The sequence below is a fragment of the Juglans regia genome, chromosome 14 (assembly GCF_001411555.2).
Source record: "Juglans regia cultivar Chandler chromosome 14, Walnut 2.0, whole genome shotgun sequence".
Taxonomy (NCBI): domain Eukaryota; kingdom Viridiplantae; phylum Streptophyta; class Magnoliopsida; order Fagales; family Juglandaceae; genus Juglans; species Juglans regia.
In genome coordinates, this window is record NC_049914.1 from 25,693,406 (window position 1) to 25,707,127 (window position 13,722).

General features: G+C 37.5%; 1 protein-coding gene across 1 annotated transcript in view; it reads right to left on the bottom strand.

Moving 5' to 3' along the window:
• Window positions 1-409: 409 nt before the first annotated feature.
• Window positions 410-13,722, bottom strand: part of LOC108998692 (sm-like protein LSM7) — a 23,913-nt gene continuing 10,600 nt past the window's right edge. Inside the window, exons 4-8 of the mRNA XM_035685338.1 lie at window positions 10,870-10,875; window positions 5,656-5,737; window positions 3,122-3,193; window positions 1,695-1,747; window positions 410-931 (exon numbers count right to left, since the gene is read on the bottom strand). Of these exons, the coding sequence (XP_035541231.1) occupies window positions 842-931; window positions 1,695-1,747; window positions 3,122-3,193; window positions 5,656-5,737; window positions 10,870-10,872 (300 nt within the window). The 5' untranslated portion in view covers window positions 10,873-10,875 and the 3' untranslated portion in view covers window positions 410-841. The remainder of the gene's footprint in view (window positions 932-1,694; window positions 1,748-3,121; window positions 3,194-5,655; window positions 5,738-10,869; window positions 10,876-13,722) is intronic.

The following is a 13,722-nucleotide window of genomic DNA, read 5'->3' on the forward strand; positions in this document are numbered from 1 at the left end:
AGTGTTAAAAAAATTATGTGAAAAAAAAATAAAAAAAATATTTAAAATTTTTTTTTCATATCATTTTTTTAACACTTTTAAATATTATAAAAAAAATTACAATATTATTAAACAACATTTTCTTAATCACTAAGTAAAAATAAAATAAAATAACTAAAAAAAAAAAAAAGGGAGCGGGAGCATTAGCAGATCCCTATCATTTTCCTTTAGTAAATGTAGCATTTTCCTAATGCAAAGTTGCTAAACACGTTAGTATTGGTTTGGATCTACATCTGAGAGGCAAGCCAGGCCACAGCAAGGACAAGTTGCAAAAGACAAGAAAGCAGTTGAAGCTTTCATGATGCCCATCTAAAAGAAACGGCCTACTCGGATACAGCAGCCATCAATAGAAAGTTGGAGAGCAAACAAAGAACAGTACAAATAATATGATCTTGAATGATAAGGCTGGTTTGTCATCATGTGTAGATTCATATATAGCTGCTAGTCCTCCTTTCCATGAAGTTCAAGTACAAGTTGAGCCTTGGATGATAGACGCTACCAAACAATATTTCTGGAAGCTTGGGCCAAACCACGCTCTCTAATACAGACATAGCTAGACAACTTGGCATCAAGTGCTCAAATAATTTCAAGCATTAAGAAATAGACAACTCTAGCATACTACACCAAGCTATCATTCAGACACAACAGTGAATACTTCACACGGTCATTTTCATGTCCCCCATAAACCAAACGTATGTTCCAAAACTAAGAGTGGGATGCAACTATCTATGGTAATCGGGCTTTTTGAAACTAAATTTCTGTTTATTTAGCAAACACTTTTGAGGGATTACAATGACATCAACTACACCCCGTCCCCTTGGATGAAGGGGTTTGCAATTTCATCAGTGCCATCAGTTGGGGAAACAAGCATCACAGCAGTGCCCCTACATACCTGCAATAGCATACCCGTGTAAGAGAAAATTACATTGTTTGTAACGTCAATGATAATTTCTTTTAACTCATGACTCCCCTAATTCCAAAGAAGGGGGGCACAAAGAGATCAATGGGAGTTCTAAAGTGATGATTATTCCTAATGTAAATGAAAATGAAAGAACATAACACTTGGTCTAGAAATGCAATTTCATAAACATGACCCATCTAGAAATTCAATTTTATAAACATGACCCATCTCACTTTTCATGTATTTGCTTAGGGTATCCTAACAATCTCCATATTAACTGTAGTTGCCTACACAAAACCCTTCTTTGTTGAATTCAAATCTACCCAAGCTCCACTTTATCCCTTTACAACCTGAGTCAGGCCCAAGAAGCAATCACCATTAATGGATTGGTAGTCTAACCAAACATGTTATCTACGTTCAGTGTCATAGACCTGCAATTTCAACTCAATATCCAAAACTGCACTCTCCTATCATGTTTACATTTGCATTATCAACTTCCAAATAAAATTAAGTTCCATTGAGATGCGTATGAAATGCAGAGGTTATAGCACTGATTACTTCAAATGGCACTATAACTGGGCATGCCCTTCATATCTACAATTTAAGGGAAAAAATGCTCTAGGAGAAAGTGGTAACAGTAAACAGTAATCTTATCCAAACCTTCGAATGCTCAAACTAATTGCAAAAGCTAGTTACAAATGAATTTAAAATTTCCGTCAAAATTTGCTTCAGACAATAAAGTTAAAAGACATACTATTAGGCCAAGACGTCTAGTTTGATCAGTAGTCTTCAGAGGATCATCTGGATCTGCAGTAGCAGAAGTAGCAATAAATTTGCTAGCAAACCAGTTGGGCTGAGAATTCAAATTGTTTGAAAGAAAAATGTAGCCCATCTATTACAGATAATTCCCACCAGCAGAGATATGGTAAAAGGTATTTACATCTTCACAACTTCAGAAACCGAAGCCATAGAGGAGCTCGAATGGGTTAGGCCCTAAAGTCACTGAAAAAATTTCTAAAGCGTTAGTTTATCTACATTTTTCAGGATTAATTTCTCATTATTTTGCTTATGTGACAGCCCATATTTTCTCAATTTAAGCGAGGGTGGGAATCCCACCAACAAGGCTGCATAATATGCAACATCAGTATTACATCCATTGTCAAGCTCTAATCTAATTTTCCAATTTACTCGTGCGCACAAAACTACACATGCATTTTTTTCTTCCAAATGAGCCACTTCTTTTATCTAGTTTTTCACAATGCCCAACCCTACACAACATAAGCTAGTTAAAAGTAGTTGTTGTACCCCACTTAAAAAAAAAAAAAGTAGTCATACCCGCATCTGCCACATATATGATAGGATACAATGGGATAGATATCAAATAATAAGAACATACATGAATGGAATGGGTATGACATCAATATATCTTCGGGACAGGTTCAATTTTCTTCAGAATATAAGAAAAGTGACTTGAATGGAAAATACTTAGTCCGTGGTTTAGAAAGTTATAGACCTTCAAATTTACAAATTCCTAAGTCAAACATGGATTATGGAACATATTCATGTATAAAACATATTTTTTGTTATTTGATATTTATCTTCTAACAATCAGTATATTATATATATCTCTGTATATTATATATATCTCTAGATATATTTATTTATGCATTGATTAATTAAATATCGCCCCCACCCTCTTGTATAAAAGAAATTTCAAAAATCGGCATATCCTATCATATCCAGTCACATATTCATTACCTGGCTTTCATAGACCATTAGCAGTAAGCATAAGACAAAATTCAGTTAAGTCCCAAAAGCATGCCCTCTGCACTTCAGGCTTATACTACGCAATTTCATGAATCCCAAGACAAAAATGGGGCAAATCTTATATGAAAGGAAATCAGGAGGCCACTATTATTAACAAAATTTAAATCTGTTTTCGCACACTAACCAGCATCCTGCAATTTAAAGATGCTGTCGGAAAAAATTCAAATGATTTATTATAGACAATATACAAGGAGAAAAGAAAAAACTTGTTTCAACTGAAGAATAGCTGACTGATTGTTCTGCTGACAAGAGACTAAACAGAGATTGTTTGTTTTCGCCCTGGAGAAAATATTACAGGGAAAAGGAAAAAAAAAGAGGCAAACCACTGGCAATGATGTGCAAAGGAGTTTATACCTCTCAAGAATTCTACAGCTTCATCAAGGACAAGGTTCAGCAACTGGTCATAACCTTTCAAGGTTCCTGTGACTGTGAGAGAACAGAAATAGCTCAATGAGATCACTAATTATGAAATCAAGGTTGAACCGAAGAAACCAAAGGCTGAAAGCACATAAGCATCACATAAATACTTGAAGATTCCAGAAAATACATATAGATTGAAGATACTGACTTAAATAAAGAGTAATACAATAAAAGTTTGTTTCTCTAATCTTTCAACCTATGCCATGTCTCTCTTTCCCCTCCCTATTGGTGTGGCTCTGTGTCTCAATAAGATTCAAAGACTTCTTGTGGGGAGAAAATAGGCCACCTAGTCAAGTGGTCAAAGGTTTGCATCCCAGTTTTGACGGGAGGTTTGGGAATAGAAAACTATTTTTATTCAATAAAGCTTTGTCAGGGAAATAGTAATGGCATTATGCTACGAAGAGGGAGGCTCAATGGCACTTGCTTGTGGATGCAAAATATGGTAGCATGTGGGCATGGATGGTGTTCTTATGAGATCAACAGACCATATGGGGCCCGATTGTAGAACATTAGGAGAGGGTGTGTAACGCCCCAATAGAAGGCCCAAACCACATGGCCTATTCTCCAAAAGGACTAGTCAATGATACAATTGGAGCCCCATTGGAACTTTATAAAGAGCAATAACTTTTCCTTCTCAAGCAATGTGGGATCTTACACTCTCCTACCCTTATCATTATCATATAAGGTATCACAATCTCTCCCCCCCTTAAATTCCCAACGTCCTCATCCGGCCAATCAGTTGTAGGTGGCACGGCTTAAGTCCCACATTTCTGGTTGGGATAGGCTCTGATACCATTTGTAACGCTTCAATGGAAGGTTCAAACCACATGGTCTATACTCCAAAAAGACTAGTCAATGATACAATTATAGCTTCATTGGAACCTTATAATGAGCAAGAACTTCTCCTTCCTAATGGGATCACATACACCACCTATCCTTATCCTTATCATATGGGGTATCACAGGGTGGGGAGACTTCTCTTGGTTCATTAGATATGAGGTTGGTGATGTATCTAAAATCAGATTTTGGTGCGATGTGTGGTGCAGGGACCAGCCCCTAAAGACTTATTTTCTGGATTTCTTCTACCTATCCCAATGCAAGGAGGCTTCGGTAGTAGAGGACATGTAGGTTTATGATAATAAGCTCCATCGGAATGTTAACTTTATTCGTAACAGCCCATGATTAGGACATAAAGTTGTTCCAACTCGGTCAAGAAATTGGAGATGATCTCAATAGGTTTTCCTCATTCTTTGACAAGTTGTACGTCTTCAAATGAAGAAGATGCAGTGATGATCATATATGTTGGATCCCATCCAAAAGGCAATCTTCAAGATCATATCTTTCATTAAGGCCTCGTTTGTTTTCAGAAAATATCTCATCTCATCCAATCTCATCTCATCTAATCATTACAACTTTCTCAATTTCCAATACAAAATAAAATAAACAATTCAACTTTTTCAAATCCAAAAACAAAAATAATATTAAAAAATATATTTTAACAATACTTTATTCAACTTTTTAATTTTAATCTCATCTCATCTCATCTCTGAAAACAAACGAGCCCTAAAGGCTCATCCCTCCAGCTAACTCTCCATTTCCTCCGAAATATATTTGGAGAAATATGCCTTTAGGGGAAGCTTTTTTTTTTTTTGGGTGGCACATTAGGGAAGATTCTAACAACAAAGACTTAATAACAAATTGGCGACCTATGTGTGAGCAAATTGGGAAAGCATTGATAACATTTATTGCATTGTGGGTGGGATAGAGAATTATGGGAAGCGATGTTCATCACATTAGGAACCGAGTGGTGTTTTTTGAAAAAAAAAAAAAAAGGAAATAGAGAGGGAGGGATCTTAGACCCCAAAGCTAATTGAAGATGAAAAGCATTTTCCTCAAGCATAATTAAAAAACATCTGCCGAGTCAATTAAGCATTCTCAAAAAATCTTTTCAGCAATTTTCTTGGGGGCTATGTTACCCAGTTTTTGTGCAGCATAAAAAGCCAGCTGTTTTCTTCTTTATTTATTTATTTTTTCTTTGGGGGGGGAGTTTGTACCTCTGTGTTTAATGTGGCTCATCAATGCTTATGAAAGTATAATAATGATGATGATGACACTGGCTTAATCAAACAAATTTCATAACATCAATACTGGTTTTCAGAAACCCAACAAGTATTAAGATATAAAATATTAAAGACCCCTATTATTTATTTTTTTAACAATTAATGCATTTTATTAAGAGCAAAAGGGGAGCAGCCCAAACACCAATACACATGAAATATACAAAAGGAAACACCCAACTAACAAGAAAGGGACTCCTATTATTCATTAAACCAGATGGTATGAAATGAAAACAATAAAAGATTTTCAGCCTCAAATTTCATAACAAAAGATATTCAGTAAAGCATGAATGAATGTAACTCAACTTGACATATCTATAAGTTAATAACTTAAAAGAGATCACCATTAACCTTGTCTACCACCAGTAAGCTTGACCTGGACACCCTTATCAACAAACTTGGCAAGATCTAAAACTGTTTCTTTGCGGCCGGACTGCAGTAAAGAGATATAGCATTTTGTTTAGAGCAGTACACAGTAAAATACAATATCCAGTGAATGCTCAGCTTAACAACTCATTATCAGTTACTCATTATCAGTTACTAAAACACAAGGGAAGACAGGCTTGGTTTTCTTGTGTTTTGCTGCTGTGTTGGTATTTTCTTGAGGTGATTAGCATGTAAATCATTGGTGATTAGCATGTAGTTTAGTGTAGAATGTAGATTGGTATCATCTGGAAAAAGTCATATCATCTGGAGTTTCATAGCGCAGAGATGTTCCAATAAACGCGGCAGATTCTTGGAGATTGCTGTGTATGCTGAAGGGGGGCGCCGTAGTCTCATGTTGATTCCTGAAGAAGAGGGAGGAAGGGGATGGAAAAGATTGAGGGAGGTGCTTAGGAAGGCCTCTCTGCTGGGCAGCAAATCTGCTGGGTATGGTGAAGGAGAAGGGGCTCGAGGTCACCAGTGGGGGAAGGAAACTCAATTTCAATCATACAAAGAAGCTTTAACATCGACAGAGACAAGGGTTGTGCCAAGGCAAGGGGCTGGCGGAGGAGAAGGGGCTCGAGGTCACCAGGGATACTTTCGGGAAGGAGATTTCAAGAGAGACATGCGGGAGGTACGCGGTATGGTGAGGGACATGCAGTGGCAGTTGAGGGACCTGCAGAAGGAAGTTGAAAAAGTGTTGCGTGTTGTCGGGGATGGAATGGGTCAGTGTGAAACGGGGCGTTTAAGGGATGATAAGGGGAAGGGGCAGACGTCGGGAGGGCCAACTCATATGGGCCCTTACGGGCCAAATCAAGCCCGAGACCCGCGCGGAAGGTGGAGGCCCATCTTCAAGACCCGAAACCTCTGGAGGCCTAGGGCAACTTCTGCGAAGGAAGGAGATCAGCCGCCATCGACGTCGCGGCGCCTTAAACAGGATGAAGACTTGCCGGAATCATCGTCGCGTCGATCTCAGAAGGCGCCGACGAAGACACTGATCCAGCAGGAAGGTGAGAAGCACACGTCGACGATAGAAGTGGTTCTTCCACCACCTCCGAGCGTTGTTCTTCCTCCTCTGTGTGCACAGAACGCGCCGATGGGGTGTGGGGGAGGTACCGAAGGTGCACAGAATGGTGAGAAGCACACGTCGACTCCGAGCGTTGTTCTTCCTCCTCTGTGTGCACAGAACGCGCCGATGGGGTGTGGGGGGGGTGATGAAGGTCCGACGGACACTTCTGAGCCTTTCAACGAAGACGTTTCTAGGAGGGATAGTGTAACGACCCGATCTTATATTTAGGAATAAATTACAGATAAAATTCTTTTAATAAGTTAAAGCGAATTATCAGATGATTTTTTTTATTATTAGAGTTAAGTCTCCATTATTATTATTTTATTTTATTTTTAGCTTTTATTCCAAGCGCGTATGTTAGAGTCCACACATTATTCCTATTCTTTTTCCTCTTCGTAGTCAAACTCCTAGCTACCGGTTTTCAATTCTTTAAAATTCAAACACTCACAAAATTTAATCCACTTCCATGCACGTACGTTTCTTCTCCTTGGTCACTAGGGTTTTTTTTTTTGGTCTATATATAGAGCTAGCCTCTTTTCGTCCATCCGGAGCCAAATTCTTTCCAGCGTGAACAACTTCACTCAGCCCCTTTAAACACAGCAAACTCACGTTATCCCCAAGCAAACCCAGACAACGAGCCCTCGCCGCTGCCCACCCACACGAAGCCGTAGCCCAGCAAAAGCCTCCGTCTGTTAGCCACCGCCCAGCCCGTTGGTAAACTGTGAACCCCACGTAGCCCCACCGCTGCCTCTGTGTTACGACCCCTTAACCACGCAAACCAGTCAGCCTCCCCCTCGTCATCTCTGCCCGCACAGAGAGCGTCGCCTGACGCTGCACGCCACTCCAAGTTCGTCGTCCTCGCCTTGGTAAGCCATCAACCAGCCTCCTCTGTTTTTGGCCCTCAAAACAGAGTGTTTTCGGAGCCACTGTAGAGCCAAGCCTCCACCTTTGCAACCGTCTCTCCTCGTCGGAAGCGTCCACACCTTTCGGCCGCAGCTGGGTTACTCTACGCCCCGGACCTCCACACGTAAGTCAGTCCATCTCCCTCACGCCGTGATTCTCACTCTCTGTTCTCCCTCTATCACTCACGGCATGTAGTTCATCCCGTAAACTCTCTCTCTCTCTCACTTTTCGTCTCCTCTCTCTCTCTCAGAGCTTTGCCGCCGCTCTCACCACCCTCTCCTCAGCCCCTGCTTTGTCGCGTGCTTCCTCTCTTGGTAAGGATATCGCACGGCTTAGTTTTCCCTCCATGATAATACTTGTCTTCATGTTGGAATGAGTTTTGTTTCTGTCGGCTTCAATTACTGTAGGGTAGTTTCTTTTATTTTTAAATTACATATTTGTCCCTTAGTTTTAAACCAAATAGCAACGTATTGAACTAATAGTTTATATTGAGCCTTAATTTTAGTTTTACGTGGACTCTTATTTACGGGCCGGGTTTTAAATCTTTTGTTATAAAGATTATCAGTTTAGATTAATTAGGATTTTAGGTTTAGAAAATATAGGATATTTTTTTTATAGTTTAGATTTCCAATAAAATCTCTTGTTTAATTAAAATTTATGCAAAATACGTGTTTATTTTTATAGGCGACCGATTACGTGCCAGAAATAGTGGTTTAGCGTTGCAAGGTAAGTAGCATGATCATATCCTTACGCTTATGTACAGTGAGCTGTTTGTCTTTTTATAAAAGATATTATGCATGTATGCCCTTTATTGGAAACCCCTTTTTACGTACCCAAAACATGATAAAATTATGAAAAAGTCATGATTTTATGTGAAAGATTATTCATGAAATTATTTATTAAATGCATGATTTTATGTGAAAGATTATTTGTGGAAGATTATTCATGAAATTATTTATGAAATGCATGATTTTATGTGAAAGATTATTCATAAAATTATTTATAAAATGCATGATTTTATGTGAAAGATTATTCATAAAATTATTTAGGAAATGCATGATTTTATGAGAGAGTTATTTCATAAAATATTTATGAAAAATCATGATTTTATACGATGAAACATGTATCACGACATTTATGAAAGAATGCGATTTCGTTTGAAATCTATGATACGATATAACAAGTATGTATGTGATTTCTTTTGAAATCTATGAAATGACAAGTATGCAAGTATGATTTGATAAAATATGTAACGGCCTATGTTATGATATGAAAACGGTACCTATGTTATGGGCATATTGCATTGCCAGGTTGTGCATGCTGGTAGTGCACCCAGTATTGTCTTCCTTATGTATGGATTCCACAACCCGCGGCCACGGGCGGAATCGGAATCTATTTAGATTCGCTAACCCTAACTCACGGGGGTCAACAGTGGGTAACGGCCTATGATAAGTGAAAGATAAGTTAATGTTCATGCTCATGTTATTTATGCATGTATTTATGAATATGCACGCTTTTCAAGACACCTTATGTTTATTATGTTTACTGTATGATGTGTTGCTTATTGAGTATTCGACTCATTTTAGTTTGTTTTCATGTTTTTAAAACCCCAGGTGATGACATTTATGAAGATGAGACTGCAGGACAGGACTTGACTCCGGGAGGCAAGGCTAAGGCCTAGACAGATTTTGCTATGACTAATTCTATGGTTTAAAGTTTAAATAAATTATTTTGATAAGCACATAAGACTTCTGTATTTTTAATAAATGCTTCCGCAGACTTTATTTTGGATTTTCAGTATTTATTGAAGTTTGTTATTTTATGGAATTCTTTCGTATCTGACACGTTGTTAAAAAAAAGGAAAAGTTTTTATATTTAAGTTTAGTAGTAGCACACTAGCTCCTCGGAAATTCTAAAATGTCTTTTCGGGAACGGGGTGTTACAATATATAATTAATTTGTAAAAATGCTTTGAGTTGACTTTCTCCTATTTATTTTTTGAGAAAAGCTCCCATCCAGATGGGTTTAAAATCCATTTTCACACTAGCCAATGGAATCACGACACGTAGGCATCTCAAACACATTTCTCCTGCATCCAGCAACACCAACTGCAGCATGCCTTCGATTTGTATGTAGTAAGTAAAATTTTCAGGATTCTTGCAAAATTGCTGACAAAATGCTGGAGCATAACAGAAACAAGGTTTTTAATTTCAAATTATTAAAATATTATTCTGTTATTAAGAAATCATTGTGCTTCAATCGATTAGGCCTTGTACTGGAAAAAAATGCAGAGAGATGAAATTAGAGGAGAGCTGTAACACCCGGACCCAATCAAGCTCAATTTTTTTTTATTTTTTTATTTTTAGTTCATTTTATTTTATTTTATTTTCTTCACATGTTAATTTTATTTTCTTTTCCTGCACGTTTATTTATTTTTTCTTTCCGTTTATATTTATTTTTCACCCGCAAGTCTTCCTTTCGTCCACTCCATGCACACACACAATACAACCTTTCATCCACACACACGTCTCTCTCGTCTCTCTAGGGTTTCACCTCACATATATTTATAGACGCATATGTTATTCCATGCTATTAAAACTACTACCCAAACACTAGCCGCCGCACCACCTTAGAATCGCAAGCCCAGCCTCCATCCCCTCGGTCTCATGCACTCCCATATCGAGAGTCATCCCACGTAAGCCAGCCCTCCGTCGTCCATACTGTCACCACCAGTGCACCCCCCTCGTAAGCCTCTGATCAACCAACCCATCTCCACCGTGCACCGACTAGATTTCACGCTGCCCTCCATACAAAAATCGACTCAACCGTGCATGCATTGCATCTCCACGAATCGCAACTCCACCTCGATGTGTGTCACCTCCACTTGACCATCACTGGTAGTCCAGCTCCTCCGCCTTGCACCGCTGCACCACTACCAGGGTGCCGAGAACAACCATCTTCGGAGTGATCCGAAACTCCTCTGTTTTGGGTCTAAAAAACAGAGCAGTCCTTGCTCAAGCCGTTCCACTGAGCTCCTCCGCCAGCCTCTCCCTCTTCTTGTGCCCCTCTATTTTTCAGCCATGTTACATGACGGAAACCACCGCACGTAGCTCCCGACCAGTCACACGCCTTCTCACTGTCCCTCGGTGAGCTCTCTCCCCTTTCGCATGCCATACTCTCGCATCATGTTTCCCTCTCTCACTTATCTCTCTCTCTCAGTGCCTCACCACTGTGACCTTCTTCATCGTGTCGCGCACAGCTCCACCCTTCGTGGTGAGTACCTCGCGCCCCTGTTCTTGTCGATAGTTGCACCGAGACTGCATGAATGCGTTTCCTGTATAGTCTATGTAAACTTAGATTTTTGCATTGTATTTGAATATGGAATTACAATTTTACCCTTATTATTGAATGGGTTCAAGTTGAAATTTTTGGTTATATTAAGTCTATTTTTACGTGGTTTATGCGGGTGGTATAAGAAATTTTTGCAGAAAATAAATAGGATTTCCAAATTGTACTAATAGTAGTATATTATTTTTACAGTAAGTCTGAAATTTTCTTTTAACATTTTTAATTATGATCACAACAAATCACTTAAGTATTTTCACATGTTATTAAGTATAGATTTATTTTAAGAGTAAACAATATTGGAGTAATGTTGTTTTTACACTTTAGATATGATTTAGTCTATTTAAAAAAATAGTTATAGTTTATTTTAAAAACATTTTTGGTTTAATTATATTATCCAGTATTAAACTTTATAATTGATTTTCGATAATAAATAGGTCTGACTTTTAAATGTTTTTTGTCATAGTTATTAAATCAACAATGATGATTTTAGAAAGTGATGATTTGAAATTTTAGGTTTTGAGGAATTTAATAGGTTATTTTAGAAGCGTATGATTGAATATCGAAATATGAGATTAATTGAAAATTTACAAGAATTATGTGATTATTTTGTAGGTGACGATTAATTATTGTTGGACATTTTTGAGGAAAATTCTGAAAAATCTAAGAAGTCCAGGTAAGCGGAGTTCTTATACTAGACTTTGCATTAAAATAAAATGAGCTGAGATTATTTTTTGAAAATATACATATTTGATTATGAAAAGAAATTTGAACTACCTCAGTTATTTGTTATGCATTACTCATGAGATTCTGTTTAAGAAGAAATTATTTTCTGTCATGATTAATGTAGACATGAGCTTGTTTTTAACATTCTGTTTTTGAACTTTAAAAAAGAGAGCGAATATGAAATTTTGAGCATAAATTATGTTGTGATATGATTTTGTTTTGTTCTGAAGATTTTCTGTACTCTGATATGATCTTATGTGATTTCTGAAAACCTTTGGCATAACATTCTGTTTCTGTTTCTGTTCCGTTCTGACCTCACCACGGGTGTAAAACTTTGGCCTCTATTCGGGTTGGTACCAACTTTTCTGTTTCTGGAGCACCCACCTTGGAAACAAAGTGGTTTTCTGCGTGGTCTTTCCTATGTGCACACTCGGGGCTCCAAGAATCAATAAGGGGAAGATTCACATTATGTTTCTGCTCGGTTAGCTACCGGGGTTTGCACAATCCTACCACGGGGGTTGGACATGGTATTTGTTCTGATATAATAAGATAAGATGTCATGTTTCAGTTTATGCTATGCCAAAGGGATTTTGATTATGAATATTTTCGAACTTTCGCTCTGATATTTTTGATAACATGCTCTGATGCTGCATTCTGAAAACAATATTTTGATTCTGCATTCTGAAAGAAAATATTTTGTTATGCATTTTGAACTCTATAAATGCTCATGTTTACACACTAGTATATGTCTTCTGCTTATTGAGTTGTTGATAACTCACCCCCTTATCTCCATATATTTGTCAGATAATTTTGATGGTTCAGCTGGAGAGCAAGAGTAGAAAGTTTTAGCAAGGTGTGATGATCATAGTGGAATAAGTGTCTGATAGTACAAGTGCTTATTCAAGAGCCGTAGTTAGTAAGCTGATTTATTTTTCGGGTATTGTGATTAGATGAGTTAAGGATATTTTCGAGTCTTTGGAGAGTTTTTAATTTATGTTATTGAGAATTTATTTGTTGTCCCCATGAAAGAACATAGATATTTGGGTTGATTAAATGGATTAATATTTTATAGAGTTGTTCTAGATTTTATAGTTGTGTTATTGAAGTTGATATTAAAAGTATTAAGAGTTAACTCTCCGGACCTCCGGGAACGGAGCGTTACAAGAGCGAATCTGTAATGGGTTGGTGGGGAAGATGAAATGGGAAGCAAAAACCAAAGAAAAACAAATGCAGAGAGTCGAAGTGGAATGGTGAAAATGAAATGAAATGGGGAAGACAACGTGGGAAGAAAAAAAAAAAAGCAAAAAGGAAAAAAAAGAAAGAAAGAAGCATGACACGTCAAGCAGGAAGTAAACACAAGAAGGGAGAATGGTGACTGTAGCATTAACCTTATCATTTTCCTAACTACAAGAGATTGGGTTCTTTTAGACAAAAAATTTTGTCTTAGAAACCCCAAATTTCGTCCCAAATTATATTTAGAGATGAAAAAATTCTCTATTTTGTCTTGGAAAGACCGTCTCAAAAATTTTTTGGAGATGAAAATCAAATTTGGTCTAAAAAAATCATTTTTATAGACGAAATTGTGTGGACCAATCGAAACCATTTGAACGAAACTTTTTTTTAGACGAACCGATTTTGTCTCAATTCATTGTTCGAATGAAATATTTCTCCATTCGAACCGACACGTCCATTCGAACAATATGAAATATTCATTCGAACTAATGACCATATTTGATCATGTTTGAACGAATGGAGTGGTCAAATAGATTTTATGAGCTCGAACTAATAAATTTTTCAAATGACTTGTGTTCGGAAAGAAATTTTATTTTTCGGAATTATATCTGTTCGAACGGGATTTTGTATATTAATATTATTCGAATGTCTGTATTTCTCTGTTGTCGTTTGAATGGTCTGTTTTTGTTCGATTGGAGTTATAAATGGTAATTTACCGTT